Here is a 22,033-nt window from a genome sequence, read left to right on the forward strand (position 1 = left end):
GCAATGTGTAAGGACGTCAATGTCTTCACATCCTTGTTAGCACTCGCTTTTGGTGTTTTGCTTAATATCCATTCTAATGAAATGCTATCTTATTGTGATTTTGATTTGCATCTACCTAACACTTGCCATGAAAATACTGAGGATTGTAAGAAGCTACTACGAACAATTGTAGTCCAACAAGTTAGATAACCTAGAAGAAATGAATCAATTTCTAGAAGTGTACAACCTACAAAGACTGAATCATGAAGAAATAGAAAATCTGAATAGACCAATTACTAATAAGAATGTTGAATCAATAATAAAAAAATCTGCCAACACAGAAGAGTCCAGGACCAGATGGCTTCACTGATGGATTCTACTGAACATCTAAAAAAGAATTAACACAAAACCTTCTCAAAATATTCCAAAAAATTGAAGAGGAGGGAATACTTCCAAACTCATTTTAAGAGGCCAGCATCATCCTCATACCAAAGCCAGACAGAGACAGTATAAGCAAAGAAAGTTACAAGCCACTATCCTTGATACACATAAATGCACAAGAATCCTATAATATTTTGCTACAAAATATTTGAACATTTGGAAAGGCCCCGTGGAGGAAATGGCATTTGGTTTGGGAACGTTGAGTAGAAAAGGTGAAGGTGGAGAAGGGCATCACAGCAGAGGGAACAGCACTGAGTAAAAGTGAGGTCCTTATGTGCATGGAACATGGCACATGTTTCTGAAAAAAATTACTTGTTTATGGCTGCGCTGGGTCTCGTTGCTGTGTGTGGCGAGAGGGGCCTACTCTTCAATTGTGGTGCTCAGGCTTATTGCGATGGCTTTTCTTGTTGTGGAGCGTGGGCTTTAGACACATGGGCTTCAGTAGGTGCAGCGCATGGGCTCAGTAGTTGTGGCTTGTGGGCTCTAGAGTGAAGGCTGGGTCACTGTGGCGCCTGGGCTTAGTTGCTCCGTGGCATGTGGAATCTTCCCGGACCAGAGATCAAACCTGTGTCCCCTGCATTGGCAGATGGACTCTTAACCACTGGACCACCAGGGAAGCCAGCACATGTTTTGATGTGGCTGCAGCCTGGGCTTCATGTTGGGTAATGATGGAAATAAGGCTGAAAAGGTAAAACAGGCAAGACCTAAGAAGAATTCGTTCATATAAATTTGGAATGGATAGAGAGATAGGTGGAAAAAGAAGGCAGGACAAAAGTTTATAGTGAAAAAAAAAAGTGAACAATCAGAGAGTGAAGTCACATGAGCCTCCTGTGTTCTGGGGAGGGAGCACTGGGCTGGGAGCCCTGTCCTAGGTCTGCTGCTTCCTAGTGTTTGACCTCAAGCAAGTTCTCATTCTGCTCTGTTGCTCAGTCTCTTCATTTGTAAAATGCGGGTGAACATGGAGAGTTGAGGCTTGTTGGGAGGGTGAAATGAGAGAGGAACCCAGGTGCTCTCTAAGCTGTGAAGGGCTGTCACTCACGGAGCGTTCCTTTTTTTGTACCTACGCCCCGAGATGGAAAGTTATGGGCTGGGCTAGTGTTTAGCTGGGGATGGAGGATGGAAATCATCTAGTGCAAGTGCTGCCTGTTTGCTAATTAATGGGCTGTGTGGCACCCGAAAATGGAAAAACCTACCCTAAACAGAGAAAAGATGTGATAATTCAGGCCCATGATTTTGGTTCCCTCATTTTATGCTTTCTTGAAGAATGATGAGCTTAACTCTGAAGCTGTCATTCAAATCCAGCAAAGCCATTCTGCACTCAATTAACTTAATATGAAAGCTATAGTGGGCCATTAATCTACTGGGAGCAGCAGTTTTTGATAAAACACCTAAATTAAATTCTCCAAGTTAGGAGAAAAAGAGGGAATTGTTCCCCTTAGTATCACTTGAATACAGAGTTAGTTATTCAGTTCAAACAGCAGAGCAGGCTCTGACTTCTGAGCAGCTCTGAATATATCAGGCAGAAATTCGCTTAATAATTTCTCAGCAGGAATTTGTAGGACTGTGAGTTAGGTAACATCTTGTCGCCCAGAGATTTTGAGATGAGCCAGTCTGACTTGGCTAATGGTTTCGCTTATAAAAACTGGGACAGTGTAGCAGTTAACCCCTCCTCTTCCTCTGAGCTTTATGATCCCAGTTATGGCCCCCAACCCACAATCTGCATCCTCGTGGCAACCCTTTGTAGGGTTGTGGTCAGAGCTGAGTGAGAAAATGTGTGCTCAAGTCTACTAGGGAGTCCAGTTGTGTTGGTTCTGTTCTCTTCCTTCATAGAAGGGCATGTGCTCTGGAGTCTGGGTTTAAACACAGTGATTCTAGGGGACTCCCCAGTGATTTAATGGCTAAGACTTTAAGCTTCCAGTGCAGGGGGCCCGGGTTCAATCAGGGAACTAGATCCCACAGGCTGCAACTTAGAATCTGCCTTGCCACAACTAAAGATCCTGCATATTGCAACGAAGATCAATGACCCCATGTGCAGCAACTAAGCTCCGGTACAGTCAGAGAAAGAGTCAGTGATTCTAAACTGCTGTGTACTTGACCCAGGTAGAACTCAGGGGCTTGTAGAGAGGGGATATGGTCTGGAGATGGGATGGGGCAGAGAATTTTGGGTTTGAAGGACAGTTGAAGAATAACACAGAAGTTTTTTTTCTCTCCACTGATGGGATGGGAAACTGTGGAGTTGCTCCTTGGGCAACTGCTCCCCAAACTCCAGATGCCATATATTTTTGGTTTTACAGCTCAGAATAATGCCAGCCTGAGCCCCCCATATGCCCGATTCACGTCCTGCGTAGGGTTCTCTCTCTTCTTGATTGCTCAAGAATTCCTGGGGAGCATTCTGGTCTTAAGGAACCCCTGATCTTGCCCCTGGTGGCCAGATGGGGTCACTGTTAGCAGCCATCAGGATTGTAAGCCCAACAAGGATGGTTGACAGCTGACCCTCAGAAGCCTCCGAGTCCAGATAGAGAGAGCCCTAGACAGAGAGGTCTTGTTTAGCTTTGGGTGGACCTCACCGGATTTCCCTGAGGCTCATCAGGGTTCATGGTCCTTGATGACAAACCCATTCTTCCCCAGGTGATGGCTGTTCCCCAGGCTACCAGAGGCCTAAAAGTATATCCTCCAACATCTGGACCACGTGTTTCTCTTTCTTAGGGGTCAGGAAACGTCCCCTTCTCACAAAGCTTCATTTTCCCCATTTCCCTGACAAGGGCTCCGGACTCTAGGCAGCCCCCAGTCTTATACCTTATACCTTGCGCCTCTACCCCTCTGTGCCTTAACGAGACTGGACCCTTTCTAAAAGTTGTATTCCAGTCCCCCTATCTTACAGCAAACACGATGATAATTAATGAACTCTTTCCATGTGCCAGGAACTGTCCAAGCCCCATCTATGTACGCTCTCATTGATGTCTCAAAGCAACCCTGTGAGGCCCTCATTTTACAGCTGAGGAAATAGAGACAAGGTAATTCAAGTTGCCTAAGGTTCCCATGAAGCAGAAGATGGAGCGGAATTTAAACACATCTACACACATACACAACCTGAATCTTTATTGGTGCCTTTTCCTGTATATAGGATTATTCACTAATTTTCAGAGACATTATGCTATTCACCCAAGGGCTTACTACAAATTGATGATGCTTTGAAGCATTTGGTTTCTCTGCAGGCTCTAACTGGCTCATCTGAATTCTATTCAGCGCTGAGTCTTTTCTGTCTGGGCAGAAGTAGGGAGAACTGTAGGCAAGTGCTCTAGAAATAGGTTTCATGATGAGTGGCAACTGGTGATCTTCTAAGACCTCATGCTCCCTGGACCTTCCCCGCTGAGTCTCATATCACCTCTACCTCCACTTGTTCAAAACCCAATCCTCCTCTTCCCCCACCTGCTTCATCACCTGGCTGTCAAAGGCGGAAACTTGGCGGTCATTCTGGTCTCTCTTTTCTGCTCACTACTAATCCCCAAACCTACCACGTTATAAAGATTCAACCTCCTCAATATTTTTGGAATTTACACCCCTTCTCATCGTCCTGACCATGTCTTAACTTTGACCCCCATTTCTTTTTGTCTAGCTTTCTATTTTGCAAACGTTCATTCTTGTTCCTGTCAAGTTCATTCCCAACAATGTAGCTAAGCTTTGAAAAGCTCCAACAGCATCCTGCTTTCCTGCTTAAAGCCTTTCAGTGGCTTTCATCACTCTTTGGTAAAGTACTGAAATTGATTAGTCAGTGTTTTGGGGTTTCCTAAATGGCCTTTTCTGTTTCTGCATCTTTACCTCTTGCTTCCTTCCAGCCATTCTGTGAGAAATGTTCCAACTTCCTCTTGCCTCTGGGCCTCTGCCCCTGAGCTTCCTCTGCTAGAATAGCCCCTCCTTGGCCTCTTTTGTTTGAATCCCTTGTGTCTACCAGGCATCAACTTAGGTGTCTTCCAGAGGATTTCTCTGCCTGGATAAGGTACCCTCTCTCTGGGGCTCCCCAGCACCCTGTCCATACGGCACAGCTCCATGCACCATTTGCTGTTGTGTTCCCCCTTCAAGGCAGTGAGCTCTCCGAGGATGGGGGCTGTGTCTTGCTCGTTGCTGTATTTACATCCCCTAGCAGCAGCCAGGCTGCCAGCTGATAGGGTGACCTTGTGAAAAATTAGGAAAGGGTGCCTGCTTTTCAAGGTGCTGCACTGCCATCTACCAGGAAACTGTCACAACATCTGTACGTACTGATGACCATCATGGGTGACTGTGCCCCCTGGAGTTGTGGAGCTGGCACAAGGGAGACACTACACACGTGTGCTGAATAAATGTGTTTTTGGTGCCTGAATGTGTTACTTAAAGTGTTAAAAATCCTGCCTCTTGCAATGACTCGCCTGGCCATGTTTCTGGAGCTGTGTAACTGCTCACAGATATGCTGCCAAGAGGAAACCCAGCTCCTGCCATTTCTCTTCAGCATGGGAGAACTGAACAGGAGTCTTGAGCAGAGGCTCGGACGTGATTCCAGAGCAGCCTGGCAGTTCGGTCCCTGGGTTGGGAAGATCCCCTGGAGAAGGTCACAGCAACCCACTCCAGTATTCCTGTCTGGAGAAGCCCACAGACAGAGGAGCCTGGCGGGCTACAGTCCATGGGGTCGCGAAGAGTTGGACATGACTAAATGATTTAGTACACACACACACACACACACACACACACACACACACACACACACACACACACACGGGATCAAAGAGGGGCCCGTCTCTATTTTCCACGGAGGGAAAACTAAGACCTAGGGAGGTGAAGACTTGTCACGGGCTAGAGAGAGTCAGGAGCAAAGCCAAGCAGAATGCTCAGCTGTCCCCTTCCGGCCCGGGGCAGCTGAAACTCCCAGGTCCAGCATGGGTGAGACTGGACTCCTAAGACTCGGAGTCTTGGTGTCTTTTGAGCAGGAGGGTTGCAGGCCGGCAGTCCTGCAAAGTGTTGTCTTGTTCTGGGAGGTGGCCCCAGGCCCGGCAGGTGTGGGTACATCCTCGTGATAGGAGGGCAAAGCTGGAAGGGGCTGGATTTCCCCCTGACCTGCACGTGAGAGAACTGAGGGATGGCTGGGGGCACACACAGCTGGGGACACTTCTAGCTAATAGCAACACCTGATGTGCTCTGGCCTCTTCATTCTAAGCCCAGTGCTCCCCAAGCCAGAATGTTACAGAATGGCTTTTTTTTTTTATAATTTTAAAGTGTGATAGGGGCCTTCCCTGGTGGCCCGGTGGTTAAGACTCCGAGCTCCCAATGGAGGGGGCACGGGTTCGATCCCTCTTGGGGAACTTAAATCCTGCATCCCACAGGCCGCATGGCGTGCCAAAAAAAAGGTAAAAAACCCTCAACAAGTGCATTGTGGTTTTGAACTGTGGTGATGAAAAAGGCTCTTGAGAGTTCCTTGGAATGCAAGGAGATCCAACCAGTCAATCCTCAAGGAAATCAGTCCTGAATCTTCATTGGGAGGACTGATGCTAAAGCTGAAACTCCAATACTTTGGCCACCTGATGCGAAGAACCAGTTCATTGGAAAAGACCCTGATGCTGGGAAAGATTGAAGGCGGGAGGAGAAGGGGATGGCAGAGGATGAGATGGTTGGATGGCATCACCCATGCAATGGACATGAGTTTGACAAAAGGCTCTGGGAGTTGGTGATGGACAGGGAGGCCTGGCGTGCTGAAGTCCATGGGGTTGCAAAGAGTCAGACATGACTGAGCAACTGAACGGAACTGATACAGCTTCACATTGACCATTTTAACTCCTTTTAAGTGTGTAGTTCAGTGACACTGAGTACATTCATGGTGCTTTGCTACCATCACCATCTCCAGAAATTTGTTTCCTTCCCACATTGAAACTCTGGCCCATGAAACAATAACTCCTCAGTTCTCTCTGCCTCTAGCTCATGGTAGCCACCACTTTCTACTCTGAATTTAGCCACTCTACGTGCAATACGTGGAGTATAAGTGAAATCATACAATGCTTTTGCTTTTGTGTCTGACTTATTCACTTAGCATAATGTCTTTAAGTTTCAACCATGTTGTAGTGTGTGTCAGAATTTCCTCCCTTTTTAAGACTGAATAATATTCCTTTTATGTATATATTGTTTTGTTTATCTGCTTATCCACTGATGGACATTTGTGTTATTTTCCATGTTTGGCTATTGTGAATCATGCTGTTATAAACATGGGTATACAAATATTTGTTTGAATTCCTGCTATCAATTCTTTTGGGTATGTATCTAGAATTGGCATTGCTGGACCATGTGTAATTGTGCATTTAATATTTTTATGGAATTGCCATACTATTTTCCACAGCAGCTGCACCATTTCACAGTCCCATGAACAGTGCATAAGGGTTCCAATTTCTCCATATCCTTGCCAATACTTGTTATTATCATATTTCTTTTAATTTAAAAAACAGTAGCCATACAGATAGCTGTGAAGAGGTATCTCTTTGTGGTTGGTCCATTTTTCCGTCTATAAATTCAGGCTTTTCTTCTGGTCTTGAGAGTTTTCATGTTGTTCAGCTGTCTTTACATTATTTCTGAGAGACAAGCTTCATTCTCCCCTCTAACAGATGGAGAAAGGAGACCTTGGAGCCCAGCTTAGAAGTGGGAATGGCCAGGACCCCGCTTTGTCCCGCGTGCAGTGCAGGCCCTTGCTGTGCCTGCTGGACAGGCCCGTGGGAAGTCATCCTGGACTGGAACTCGGGCCGTGGGAGAAAGCAAAGTTGACTTGGTTGGGGCCCCACCTCTGCAGTGGCATCCTCTGGGGTATAAGACAGTCTGATACTTGCCACCTCAGGGCCAAAGATGCTTGTGGTTGTTTTCACTGGGATAGAAGAAAAAATGCTTTGAGTTCCAGCTGAGGGTTTCCACGGCAGATTCACATGATACAGTTTGAATCTATCCCAGATTCAGAGAAGGAACAGAAGCAACCTTTGAAGATTTCAAAGCTTACTTTAGGGAAAGCTGGGAGTTCCCTGGTAGTCCAGTGGTTAGGCTTTCCTATCCTGGCTGGGGAACTTAGGTTCCACAAGCTGCTTGTAAACAGACCAGGAATCCATGCCACTGGGCATCAAGGGTGCCCCCTCCTGGACTGACTGAGAACTGCTCATGTCTGCGTTTTGACAGGGCTCATGCCCCCCATGAGAAGACTCTTGGGAGTCCCTTGGGCTGCAAGGAGATCCAACCAGTCCATCCTAAAGGAGATCAGTCCTGGGTGTTCATTGGAAGGACTGATGCTGAAGCTGAAACTCCAGTACTTTGGCCACCTCATGCGAAGAGTTGACTCATTGGAAAAGACCCTGATGCTGGGAGGGATTGGGGGCAGGAGGAGAAGGGGACGACAGAGGATGAGATGGCTGGATGGCATCACCGACTCGATGGGCATGAGTTTGAGTAAACTCCGGGAGTTGGTGATGGACAGGGAGGCCTGGAGTGCTGCGATTCATGGGGTCGCAAAGAGTCGGACACAACTGAGCGACTGAACTGAACTGAACCGAACTGAACTGAATGCCCCCCACTCCAGTAATCTTGCCTGGAGAATTCCATGGACCAAGAAGACTGGTGGGCTATAGTCCATGGGATGGCAAAAGTCGCAGACATGACTGAGCAACGAAAACTTTCACCTTTTTCACTTCCAATGAAAATAAAAGCTTTAGCTAACACCATGGTGCTCAAAATGTACCTGACACAATTGTTAAGTGATTTATATTATTAATTTCATAATAACTTCATAGCAACTTTACGAGGTAGGGACCATTATTATGTCCATTTTACTTTTGAGAAAATGGGGGCCCAGGGTGATTAACTAACTTGTCCACTGTTACACAGCTGGTAAATGAAGTTGAGATCTGAACCCAGGCAGCTTGGCTCCAGAATCAGGCTTTGAGAAATTTGAAGAAAAGATCAAGGTCAGAGGCCTGATTTAGTAAGACATTGCTTTTCCAAAGCAGTTCATCGTTTATAGTGTTTTATATGTTTCATTCAATCTTTATAATAACTCAGTGAGGCAGACACTCACATCATTCTTATTTTGACAGAGGTAAACACTGAGGCCTGGAGGCATTCAGGGACTTTCAAAAGAAAGTTGGCATAGAGTGTTGATGAAGGTTGGAGAAAGGGGATCCCGGGCACTGTTGGTGAGAGTATAAATCGATGCAGTCACTATGGCAAACGTTATGGAGGTTCCTCAAAAAAATTAAAAATGAAGCTACCGTATGACCTAGCAATCTTCCTTCTGGGTATATATATCCAAAGGAATAAAATCAGGCTATTAAAGCGATATCTGTGGCCTCATGTTTACTGTAACAGTAAACATTATTCACAATAGCCAAGTTGCAGAAACAACATGAGCATCTGCCAACGGATGAATAAAGACCCCCCCCCCCCACATATATATATACATATACATACATGGACCTTTAGGGATTATGCTAAGTGAAAAAAGACAAAGGAAAATACTACAAGATATCACTTATATATGAAATCTAAAAAAGTCAAACCCATAGAAACAAAGAGTAAAATGGTGGTTTCCAGGGCCTGGGGGCAGGGGTGGTGGGGTGCAGAGGAGTTAGAAGTTGATCAAAGGGTACAAAATTAGAAGATGAATAAATTCTGGGGATCTAATGCACAGCTTAGTGACTGTAGTCAACAATAATATGTTATATACTTCTAAATTGCCAAGAATGAAAGTGAAAAAGTGAGTCACTCAGTGGTGTCTGACTCTTTGGAACCCTATGGACTATAGCTCACCAGGCTCTTCTGTCCATGGAATTCTCCAGGCAAGAATACTGGAGTGGGTAGCCATTCCATTCTCCAGGGGATCTTCCCAACCCAGGGATCCAACCCAGGTCTCCCACATTGCAGGCAGGTTCCTTACCATCTGAGCCACCAGGGAAGCTCAAGTTGCCAAGAGACTGGATCCTAAATTTCTCTCCACAAAAAAGAAATGGTAACTATGTGACTGATGAATGAGTTAGTTAATGCTATGGTGATCATCATTTTGCAATAAATTAAGTATCTCAACATCAGCACACAGAACACTTTAAGCTTATGTACATCAATTATGTATCAAAGAAAAAGAAACACAAGAAGAGAAAAAGACCCAAGAAGCCCTCCTGGAGCTGCCACTGACCCTGTCTGACTCCATATCAGTCTCTTTTCCATAATCGAGGCTGGGTGGCAGGGCTGGCTTCCTGCTTGCAGCCTCGGCCATGTCCTCACCTCTGAGTACCCTCCGTATTGCTGCCTGGCATTTCTGAGCTGATCTGTCTGCATGTGCATCAGAGTTGTTTTGAGTTGGTGGACACAGCCGCACAGAGGAGAGTTTGCAGAATGGTGGGGAGCTTGGTGGCGCTTGAAGAAAAGGCGGGGAGAGGCTCAGAGGCCCATTGGGCTTGGAAAGAAAGTGGGTGGAAGGGATGCTCCTTAAGGGCCAAGGGATTTGCCTTTTGTCTTGCAAGTACCAGGAGCCACTGAAGGTTTCTGAGGAAGACAATGGCAAAACCAGGGCTGGACTTTGGGAGGCTGAATTTAGTCCCTGTGTGACCCACGGCCTGTGCCCTCTCCTCATTGAGTTCCCAAAGCCTGTCTTCCCACTTTGCATGTGACATCCTTCTATCACTGACTGTGGCTGTCCCCCAAGGGCTGTCAACTCTCACTGGCCCCTGAAGAGATTTCGTTGTTTAATCTTCAAGTCATGTCTGACTCTTTTGCGACCCGTGGACTGTAGCCCATCAGGCTCCTCTGTCCATTGGATTTCCCAGACAAGCATACTGGAGTGCATTGCCATTTCCTTCTCCAGGGGATCTTCCCGACCCAGGGATCAAACCCGCGCCTCCTGCGTCGGCAGGTGGATTCTTTACTACCGAGCCACCAGGGAAGCCCTCCTTCTGGGCAGAAGCTCCTGTGTTCTGTCTGTAGCCTAGTGACTGGAAAGCCCACGCTGGAGACTTTGTGGTGGCAGGTATTCTGGTGTTCTTAGTCCCAGGAACTGAAATTAGGTTTTTTCTCCCCTCCTCCCGCCCCTGCCCTCTGCCCCTTCTGGATTCCTCCCTCTCCTTTCCCTGGAGAAACTCCTGTTGACCTTTCCAGACCCAGCGGGGTGCTCAGTCTCCTGTGGTGGCTTCTGACTCCCTCACAAAATGTGAGTGCTGCAGCCCCTAAACTCCGGCAAGACTTGTGGAGTCCCTGTTCTCCTTACGCTGCAGATATATTTATTTGCCTTATTCTCCCAGCTACTCTCTGAGTGTCCTGAGGGAACCGTCTCATCTTTGCTATCTCTATATTCAGCTCAGAGCCTGGCAGGGTTAAATACTTAACGGGGTGCAGTCCTTCAAGCATATGTATCACCTGCTGACTGATGCATATGTATGCTAGGCATTGGAATGCAGCAATGAATAGACCAAAGAAAATTCCCCTCCCGCCACCCTGGCACTCTCAGTCTATGTGACCTCGGCTTCTATAAATACTTCCTGAGGGACAGACTTCCCGCTGCCTTCCTCAGATCTGGGAGATATTGTGTTTCGAGAATGGACTTTGACCGCTTGAAGAAGAGAAGAAGCTCTTTCTTTAAGGGCGAGGACCATTTGCCTTGTATCCTGCAAGCACCAACAGAACACAGTTCTCTGGCATTGGTAGGTTGTAGTTGTGTGCTATACAGGTGTTGGATGGACTTTGGAGTAGACTTAGGCTTTGGGTAAGATTTTTCTTAAGGCTTGGGCCAAGGCAGCCCCTGGACCTGTGCAATGAGAACACTGCCAGCTCCAGGAGTTCTCTACAAAAGGACTGGATTTTAGAGGCAGATGGGGCCTGACTCAATGCAGACTACAAAATAATCAGTTTTAATTCTAGACCGTGCTTCAGAGGTCTTCCTCGCTCTGTGCATTTTCCCAGATCCAGGACTTCCTTTTGAGTTTTAGAAGCAGCAACTTGCAGATGTCCAACCTGCCTCGAGAAACACGAAAAGACGTGCTGGTGAGAGGGGCGTCACGGCAGACACGGCAGCTCTGTGGTGACAGAGTTACTGAAGCACCTTCTTCCCTCCCTCCAACACACGCACCCACCAGCTGTCAAGGTCTCAGGAGACCAAAGAGAAAGGGCACCGGAGCCGGGACTCCAGAGTTTCCCATAACTCATCCTCTGGTAGCAGGGCGTGTGGGTCCCTGCCAGGCTTGCCCACTGACCCAGCTGGGCAAGGTGATGTCCTTCTTTGGAACTCAGTTTCCACATGAGTAACGTGAGGAGGGGTGAGTAACGGGATGGCCTTAAGGGCTCTTGTGGCTTTTTGTAGGAAACAGCAGGGGCTCAGGTGTCAGATACACCTGATTTTATTTTTATTTTTTATTGATTTATTTTTTTAAATTTTGGCTCCACTGAATCTTCATTGTGGCACGCAGGCCTTTTCTCTAGTTGGGGTCTGGGCTTCGCTGCCCCATGGCAGGTGGGATCTTAGTTCTCTGGCCGGGGATCAGACTCCCATCCCCTGCACTGGAAGGCAGATTCTTAACCACTGGACCACCAGGGAAGTCCCTGGAAATAGATGACTTTAAAAGGAAGAAAGCTTGGGAAGTGGGTACAGTGGTGAACATGCCCTCTCTTCCTTTCCAGTGCGCCGATCCAAGGCGGCTGACGAGGAGAGGAGCCGCCGAGCCCAGCGCGCCCGGGCCGAGTACCAGCGTCACTCGCTCCGCGCGATCCAGAAGGGCACCGTTGCCGGACTCAGCTCCAGGTTCCGAGAGCTCGGCCAGAGCCACGAGCAGGAGGCGAGACTCGACCACCGCCTCCCAGGCCCGGGGCCGCTCTCACCCCTGGCCGTGCCTGGCAAGTGGGTCGTGGTGGTGTTTGAGACCTTTGGTTGTTACCAACAATGCCCTTAATAAGTAACCTTGTAGACATTAATTTTATACTTGGGCAACTATTATCTACAACAGAGAGTCCCAAAAGTGGGACCACTGGATTAAGGGCTACATGTATTTATAGTATTAATAGTTAAGTTCAATTCGTCCTCCACAGAGATGGTATTTGTGAACACTCGCATTCTTTAGCCTTGCCAGCAGTATGTTGTCAGATTTTTGTTTTTTGTGAGAAATAATATCTCAGTGAAAGTTTAAATCTGCATTTCTATTTATGCATGAGGTGAAGTATTTTGTATGTTTAAGGGTTTTTGATATTTCCATACCTGTCTCTTCCTTTCCTGCCTCTTCATTGTGTTATTGGTCTTTTTGTCATCTATTTTTTTGTTTATTGTTATTCAGTCGCTGAGTCGTGTCCAACTCTTTGCAACCCCACGGACTATGGCACACCAGGCTCCTCTGTCCTCCACTGTCTCCTGGAGTTTGCTCAAATTCATGTCCACTGAGTCAGTGATGCTGTCTTACCATCTCATCCTCTGCCTTCTCCTTTTGCCTTCTCCTTTCTCCCTTCTCCTTTTGCCTTCAATCTTTCCCAGCATTAGGATCGTTTCCAATGAATCAGCTCTTCACATCAGGTGGCCAAAATATTGGAGCTTCAGCAACAGCCCTTCCAATGAATATTCAGGGTTGATCTATTTTTAGGAACTCCTAAAATATAAGGGGAAAGATTCTTTTCTTTGTGATAAAACATTTTCTCCCCCTCAATCTGTCATTTGTCTTTTGACTTTTATGATATAACGTTTTCTGTCGTGCAGGAATTCTTGATTTTTATGAAGTCAGAGTTTCTTTTATGTTTACTGGATTTAGAGACATAGTTAGAAGTCTTCTTCCTCTTGTGCTTTTTTTTTTTTAAGGAGACGAATAATTTGTCCTTCAGGCCCAGAAGACAGAGCTGCATGGACTGTTACAGTCTGGCTCCAGGCTCTCTGGGTGTAGCTGTCAGTAGGGGAGAAGGGACAGCCAAAGCGAGCCACCTTGGATGGGGTAGGGGGACCAGGGACCAGGCAGATGGAATGGCAGACCCAGGCACTGGAAACCATGCATCAGCCGGCTTCCTGTGGCTGCCCTATGGCACAGGTCCCTGTGGCCTCACTGCCCTCAGCACTGTGGTGCCAGCACGTACTTGCCTGGCTGTCCTGGGGGCAGACACATGGTTGATGGGAGAGAGCTGCAGGTGCAGGAGCAAGGCTTCTGGCCAGGTGGCCTCTTGGAGCACCTCGCCCTAGCATTTACATTCTGGGGAATCAGATTCCCTACTTGGAAACAGAGGGACAAAAGAGTGAATGAATTTTCCTTGCTGTCATTTATAACTTCCTCTTGCCTTCTAAGGAGAATGAGTCTTAGAAACCAGGGGATTTCCCCCCACTCCCTCAAGCATAGTTATTTACTGGGGAATGCACGTGTGAAGGAAGAGGCTGGGGGAAGGACTGTTGTTTCGTAAAGAGAAGGGGACTCTGAGGTTCCTGAGAAGAGGGAAGTCCTGAAGGGTGGATACAGGGGAGCAAAGCTGGTTAGAGGGGCTCTGCCTGTGGAGGTGGCTATGGGGAGGAAGGTATTTGGAGAACAGACCCCACTGATCATGCCTTTGAGCCGTTCAATGGAACCTCACCCTCTGTCTCTCTTGTATGTTAGTTGCTCAGTCATGTCCAGCTCTTTGTGACTCCATGGACTGTATGTAGCCCACCAGGCTCCTCTGTCCATGGGGATTCTCCAGGCAAGAATACTAGAGTGGGTTGTCATGCCCTCCTCCAGGGGATCTTCTCAACCCAGGGATTGAACCCAGGTCTCCTGCATTATAGGAGGATTATTTACTGTCTGAGACACTAGGGAGGCCCTGTCTTTCTTATTGAATCTTTTTAAAAATCTGCAGTGTTCAGTACTGCACATGAGTACATGGATTCATTTTAGGGCAAGAAAAACACGAGCTCATTCTGGGGTTTACTAGGAAGTCTTGGGCTCATGATCCGTTTTTGTTGGTGCAGAGGAAATGCAATGACTGCATGAGGGGACAGCTGATGTTTATTTTATAAGAGATGATGACAGAGGTGGTGAATTCTAAATGCCAGTGCTATTAGGTGGACCAGACAGCGATGACAGTGAGAATTTGCCAGGCTTCTATCACTCAGGTGGAAAGGTGAAAAAGTTGCAGTTGTTTAAGGTGAGCCCAAAGTCTGCTCCGCTTTCAAACCATAAATTAATGCAATGGAGTTTTGCTACATGAGCTTCCCCAGTGGTTCAGTGTTAAAGAATCTCCCTGCCAGTGCAGGAGACGTGAGTTTGATCCCTGGGTTGGTAAGATCCCCTGAAGAAGGAAATGGCAACCCACTCCAGTATTCTCACCTGGGAAATCCCAAAGACAGAGGAGCCTGGCGGGCTGCAGTTCATGGGGTCACAAAACAGTTGGGCATGACTTAGCGACTAAACAACAACAACAAATCTTGCTTCATATCCATAAACAGTGGTGCATACTGTTATGGAGCATATGCTGTCAAACCCTTACTGGGCTTCGTGTTAGTATGACTCCAGTAAAACAGAATTTCTGTATACATCCAGGAGCCACCATACAGACACAAAAACAAGTAAAATCTGGGCTTTTTGGGGAAAATATCAGACAGCATGGAAGTAGTGGCCCTGTTCATCTCACTCTAGGGATCTTCAGACCCTCACAGATTGCTGGTCAAAAGTCAGCCAGTATACTGCCTGTTCCTGCCCCGCTCTCTTTCTTCTATCCTTTTCCTTTTTATTTTCTGGAGGTGAAACTCAGCCATTTTCAGAGCAGATTGAGGCTGTTCCCTGTCCTGATACTGCCTCATAAATCATGAAAGCTAGTTGGCCAAGATAGGTGTCCCCTTAGATGGCAGGGTCAGGGGAGATGGGCGGGGAGATGGAGAGAGGCAAAACCGGCATCCTCTTCGGTGGGGGTTTGGGGAGGGTGGAGGACACGTATGTATAATGATTTTGCTGGTGTTACATTAGGATCCTTCTTCATAGATTCTGCTGTTTATGCCCTGGCCTTTTCTCTCCCTCAGACATCTCCTCCCATCCTATTTCCCGCTTGCACTTGTGTGACTTTTTCTTTTTTTTTACATTAAAAGAAATGTTGGCCTTACCAGGCAACAGTCAGGATCCCAGTTCCCAAACAAGGGACTGAACCTGAGGGACCCCACCCCACTCCTGGATTGGAAGCATGGAGTCTTAACCACTGAACCACCGGGCTTCCAGGAAAGTCCCCCTTCTTTTAAAAAAATGTTTTTATTGGATTATAGTAGCTTTACAATGTTATGCTAGTAGGCTTTTTTTCCCCAAAGCAAGTGGTAACAGTTTTCTTCTGGGGAAAAATACGAACAGCTGGTACATTATAATCTGCAGAGTGCCCTCAAGTACCTGGATTTATTTAATCCTTTCCACAAGTGTGCGTGTGGGCATCGGGCTTGTTCACAGTGGTTTTCCTGGTTCCCTCCCCCTCCTTCCTGCCCCGCCCCCTGCCCCCTCCCTCATGACTCTCCCACACTTCGGTGGTCTCTGTCTCAGCAGGACCTGGGAGCGGCCCCTGCGCCCCGTCTCCAGAGAAGTCATAGTCCGCTGGTTCAAGGAGGAGCAGCTGCCTCGCCGAGCGGGCTTCGAGAGGAACACCAAAGCCATCGCCCCCTGGTTCCACGGTAGGCTGACTTTCCAGATCCCTGGGGCAGGTTTCCACATCTCAGCCTCCCTCTGGGGTTGGGGCAGTCTGAGGGACCGCTGCAATCAGGGGAGTGAGGACGTTAGACTCTGCTAATTCTGCTCTGGCCCCACAAAGACAGGCGGTCTCCCAGGGCGAAGGCTCAGTGCTCCTGGTCGCCCGCGGAGAGGGGAGTGGAGAGAGGTCTGGTGTCTGGCCTTTCTGTGCTCCCTGAATGTGCTGAGCTCGAGGCACAGGCTTTGGTGTCCCCATGGCATGTGCGGAAACACTGAGTGACCTTCACAGAGACTGTTAGAGACCACGGCTTAACATCTCTGTGCGGGAGTCCAGGGGACGCAGGCCCCCAGGGCTCCGGACATGCACTGCTCTCTCTGCGAAGGGATGAACAGGACTCTTGCCCACTGCCCTCACCTCACAACCTGCCTGGCCGTCAAGGGCCCCTCAGAGGCATTTCTCTCTGGGCACTGTGACCCCCTTCCTTCTCCTGGGCCTCCATATACCCAACAGAAGGATGGAGGGGCTCTTTATGACTCAGAAAGAAGACAGTCAATGTTTATGTGTGACCTCATATGTGTACCTGGAGCTGGTCCCAGGGATTCCCTGCATGTAACTTCTGTCTCAGTTATGTGTCCCTGTAACCCCTGGGAGAGCTTCCATTGGGATCACTGCTTTCCTTTTTATTCATACATTATTGTAATCATGGAAGCACAAAACCAGCATCTTAGGCACCTGCATAGTGTGTGACTCAAAAAATTTTGTTGAGGTGGGGGTTTGTCAGGGCCATTGGCTGCTCTGCCAATGGAAGGCATGGCAGAGGACCTCAAATTTATCTTTAGCTTTATTTTTTATCCCAGTTTTAAAAATGTAGTTTTTTTATTGTCACAGAGCAAACAGAAATGCGATTTAAGTCTTGCAATTCACATAACTGATTCTGTGTTCTTCTGACAGTTCTACCATAAAGCGTGCAGAAACGTTGCTAATACATGGACCAGAGCTATTTGGTGACAAAGTTTTCATTGATCTGTGACAAGAGGAAAGAAAAAGGCTCATATATGGAGGGTGGCCAGCTATCTTCGCTTGGAAAGGACTGTGTCACATTCAAAGATCACATCCTCGCCTCAGTTTTAGTGTTAACATGTCCTGTCTCTTATGAATTGATGGTGATAGTAAGCAGTGGTTATTTTTTTATATATGGCCTTTGCTCAGAAAAGCAAAAAGGGAGGAATCCTGTGGTTGGTTTCCACACTTTTTCTTTGATTTGTTGTTGTTTTTTAGTAGCTAAGTCGTGTCCTACTATTTGCAACGCTATGGACTGTAGCCCGCCAGGCTCCTCTGTCCATGGGATTCTCCAGGCAAGAATACTGCAGTGGGTTGCCATTTCCTTCTCCAGAGGCTTTTTATTGATACTTATACCTGAAATCCCAAAGTCTGGAAGGCCTGGTGTGGTCCAGCTGCTTTCCATTGTAGCAATTCCCTATAGCATTCTTAGTGGGGCTCCCCCTTGCTAATCTGTACTAGAGAAGCAGTCTCCTGCCCCACAGTCAGCTGTTAGGGAGTCGCTGCTGCAGGTTGGTTGGGGCTCTGCTCTTGGCTGATCTTGGCTGGGCATCATCACTGGGGCGGAGGGACTCTGCTCCATGTAGCTCTCGTGCTCCTCTTGGGACCGGCAGGCCAGCCTGGGCACGCTCTTCTCAGGAGCCGGAAAGCAAGTGGCAGGATGCCAGGCTCTTGAAGTCTAGCCTCCAAACCAGCATGCTATCGCTTTCACCTCGTGCCATTGGCCACAATGTGTCACAGAGTTGAGAAGATGGGAAAAATGTTCTGCTCCTTTCCTGTGAGGAACTGCAAAGCTATGTGTCAAAGAGTATGAAGACAGGGAGGGGAGGAGAATTTGAGCCAATAATGCAACTGATCACAATCCTAATGTAAATCTTTTCTTTCCTGGGGTAAGCATTCATCATTAATTTAGTTGAATTTTAGGTGCAAAATTCAGGTGTGAAAAGGACTCTTGTGACTTTGTATTTTCTTCCCTTCTGTCAAACACATTTGGGTGTGTTGTTGAACTGTAATCCAAAGAGCAATGTGGACCAGGAGTCTGAAGATCCAGGGCCCTCTCTAGAACCTAGCAGCTCTGTGAGCCTGGGTGTGTCAATTCCTCATCTGTGACCATAACATCGACTCCATGGGATATGTATGAAGATCAAGCCAACAAATGTGCGCTGTCCATGAGCACATGAGCATGGGTGCTGATGCCTCCTGGAGTCTGAGACTCCTCCTCTCCAGAGAAACTGGGAAAGTGGACTCGGAGCACAGAGAGGAAGGGGAGGAGGAGGTGGCTTCCCACTGGGACCATGGGCTTCTTGATAAAAGTCTCCTCTGTTAAAAAGAGAGAAAATCTAAAGTCGTTCCTCCTTTCTCCTGTGTTCATTGTTATGTTCCAGGGGTTCTAAGAGAGATTTCTGGTTATATAAAAATACTCATGAGAAAAGCTATTGCATATAAGCTTGGCTTTGGGGGAAAAAGTACCTATTTTTGGACTTCAACATGTATCTGAAACTATTAAGAATATCCTCTGTCTAAACACTGCCTCAGTCAGAACCCATTTCTCCTCCTGAGCTTTACTTCTAAAAATCAGTCACACCTGGTTCATGGCTTATTGTCTTGGCAGCAACCCACTGGCTGTCTCCAGAGGACTTGCCCTGAGGGCTTGGCAGGGACTGCTGGTGCGCAGTGAATAGTGGAGTTGAGGCTCTGGTGCTGGGTATGGGCCTCCTGATGGCCTGTCCTGCACTCAGGTGGGGTGTTCACCTCTTAACTGTTTCTGACAATCACCAGGGCAGGGCATTCCCCATCTATTTAGTCGGTGCAGCTTGTAGGGACACAGCAGTTGAGGTTGGCTCCCGTGCAAAGCAGAGCTCCCAAGTGGAATGGGTATTGCTTCCTAACCTTCCCACGCTGTGTCTTCAGGACACACGTGGAGGAGAGGATGGTTGAAGGTCCCAGAGCTGCAGGGTTCTAGGGTGGGTCCATCCCTTCAGGCTCTTTGTCCACCTTATTCTTAACCTTATTCTTAACAGCACATCTGATTGTGTTTGAAGCAGGTGAAGGCCATAGAAGTTATAGGAGTCATTTTTAGTAATTATTTGGGAGGGAATGTTTGTCTTGCAAATGTGTGTGTGTGGGGGGGGATCAAAGCCACTAGTCCTCAATCTCTGGAGTCCCATCTGGAAAAAGGGAGATCATTAAGTGGATTCAGGGCTGGGAGTTCTAAAGAGACACATTTCACTTCACTAGAAGAAAGATGGTTGCAGCTACTGTTGGGCAGAGGGACGGCTAGGGGAGTCTTCAGATGGGTGACCAGAGGGCCTTTAAGAATGTCTGTTCTCAGCGTCTGGTTTGCAGTGTGATTCTGCTGGCACTGCCCCAGGACCACTGGTCTTATTCCCCCCTCAAGCTTCCAAAGTTTTCTCAGGTTGTTGGAAGCATGGGAAAGGTTGGCCAAGGTGTGGGGTTAGCCACAGAGCGGGCACCTGGATGGGAGTCTGTGGGCTAAGGAGTGAGGGTGTTTTCTTCCTAATGACTGTTGGGCTTCTTCGTCTTATTTGTGTCTCTATTACTGGTACTGTCTTCAGTCCAAGAACTGAGGCTCAGGCAGTGGACACCCGCTCCTGGATGGCTCTTCCAGGAGTCCTGTGGTAGGTGGGGGAGCAGTCACACCAGGCTGTCCTGCAGAGAGGCAGACCCCCAAGGAGGTGGGAAGAATTGTGCCTGCGGAGGCAGAGGGTGAGAGGCAATGTGGTCTGCCCCAACTGCATGCTCTGGGAGGTCACATCCTCTCTGAGCTGCATGGAACAGAAAAGACCTGGACTGACTGATCAGTACCCATTGGTGATCCTCCTGGCAGGCTGCTTCTGTGAGGTCTTGTGTGTTTGCCTGGCTGTGTAGATGTTGCAGAGTGGTTGGATGTGCACTGTCTCAGAGAGACTCTTAACTTCTTGAGTTAGTCATGGTTAGCCCTCTACAGATAGCATCACTGATGGCCAGAAAAGCTTGAGAAATCACCCTTTTTTACCCAGTAGTAAATATGGGAGCTGGGGATGGCTCTGGCCCCCAATTTTTGTTTGTCCATTCTGGTAGCTCCTTGAATATACAGCTGGCCAGGGAGGGAGACTGGGGCAAAAAGTGCCACCTCTGGATTCACAATCCCTTTACTGTGTATTCACTTGAACTTCTTTCATGCATAGCTCAAGTCCTTTTATTTTATTTATTTTTTGGCTGCACTGGGTCTTTGTTGAGGCACTTGGGGTTATTTGCTCTGAGGCAGATGGGATTTTATTAATAGTTCCCCGACCAGGGATTGAACCTGTGTCCTCTGCATTAGAAGGCAGATTCTTAACCTCTGCACCGCCAGGGAAGTCCCCTTGAGTTCTTTATTTTAAATCTCACCCCTTTTCATTCCTCAGACTTTCTGGAGCAGAGCTGCCTCTAGTTCCTAACCTAGCTTGATGGAAAATCAGAGAATGCCTTGTTCAGTCTTCGGGATCAATCTCGGAAACTAGAGTGTCTGGGGCTGAGAAGGAGAGAGTGAGCCAGCTGAGGCTTTTGTCCTCAGCTCCCAAGAACAATAGAAGGATAAGAAACTATGGTGAGACTTTGAAACCTGTTGAGAGGTGGCAGCCAGAATCAGGGTTGGGGTGGGTGGATAGTGGGGACCTGAGCACCAAATCCATGTGAAGCAAGAACTAGCTGAAGAAGCCAGCAGTCATGAAAATAATGGTGGTGTTATGAAGATTAAGTGTATAATATTTATAAAGTGTTTAGAACTTGCAATAAATGCTTCTACTTGTTATATGGAATAAATAAACACGGTAGCCTTTGGAGATGCATATCAGGATTTGAAGCATGTGAATGGTGGCTTCATACCCTAGGGTACACCACTCCTGTCACTTGGAAGTAAAGAAAAAGATAACATCAAACAACTCTTCACAAAAGGAAGATGGTATGTATTTAACCTTCCCTACCGGAGAAGGCAATGGCACCCAACTCCAGTACTCTTGCCTGGAAAATCCCATGGACGGAGGAACCTGGTAGGCTGCAGTCCATGGGGTCGCTAAGAGTCGGACTCGACTGAGCAACTTCCCTTTCACTCTTCACTTTCATGCATTGGAGAAGGAAATGGCAACCCACTCCTGTGTTCTTGCCTGGAGAATCCCAGGGACAGGGGAGCCTGGTGGGCTGCCATCTATGGGGTCACACAGAGTCAGACACGACTGATGTGGCTTAGCAGCAGCAGCCTTCCCTACAAAAAAATAAAAGTCTGAATTTTCTTTCATTATGAATATGATACCCATCTTGAAAATTTAAAAAAAAAAAAAAAACTGTGAGGGATAACACATGGGTCATTTGGAAGGGATGGTTAGCATGTTACCATCCATCATGTCAAGTCAGATGGCTGATTTTCCTCTCCAGAGCAGAATTTGGAATGGAAAATTTCCACCAACTCTTATCCTAAATGCAAACATTTCTAAAGAAGAAAAAAAGTAGGTCGGTTGACCTACTTTCTTCATAAGTTCTTGCTTAAGCTGTTCCAACTAAGAAATAAAGGAACATTTTTGCTTTTTCTTTTTTTTTAAATTGTGCACTGGCTATAGGGTCTCAAAAAAAGATCACAAAGAGGAGTGGAATTATTTTTTGCTTTAGGAAAGCATCGATTGTAATGGGGTTCTCAAGATTTTAACTCTTTCCTTTCTGCTAGTTCCATGTTTCTGATTTAAGGCCCTTTGTGTCTTGTCTATCTAATACTTTTTCATTTTTGATGTTTTGCTGAGGTTGTTTTGTGATGCACAAAACATGCACAACAGGTGTGGGTAACTAAAGTGTGTGGAAAGGGACAGACGTTGGAGGATCTAGATGGCTTGGATTCGATAGAACTGATTTTTTAATTTTCTATCTGGATTAAATAAAAGCACAGAGTAAC

The 22,033-nt window shown here is 47.2% G+C and overlaps 1 protein-coding gene across 1 annotated transcript in view; it reads left to right on the plus strand.

Annotated features, from left to right (window-relative positions):
* SH2D4B (SH2 domain containing 4B) overlaps positions 1-22,033 on the plus strand; it is a 74,785-nt gene that overhangs the window by 40,702 nt on the left and 12,050 nt on the right. The window contains exons 5-6 of the mRNA XM_043926257.1: positions 12,073-12,289; positions 15,912-16,036. Of these exons, the coding sequence (XP_043782192.1) occupies positions 12,073-12,289; positions 15,912-16,036 (342 nt within the window). The remainder of the gene's footprint in view (positions 1-12,072; positions 12,290-15,911; positions 16,037-22,033) is intronic.

The sequence above is a fragment of the Cervus elaphus genome, chromosome 15 (genome assembly GCF_910594005.1).
Source record: "Cervus elaphus chromosome 15, mCerEla1.1, whole genome shotgun sequence".
Lineage (NCBI taxonomy): Eukaryota > Metazoa > Chordata > Mammalia > Artiodactyla > Cervidae > Cervus > Cervus elaphus.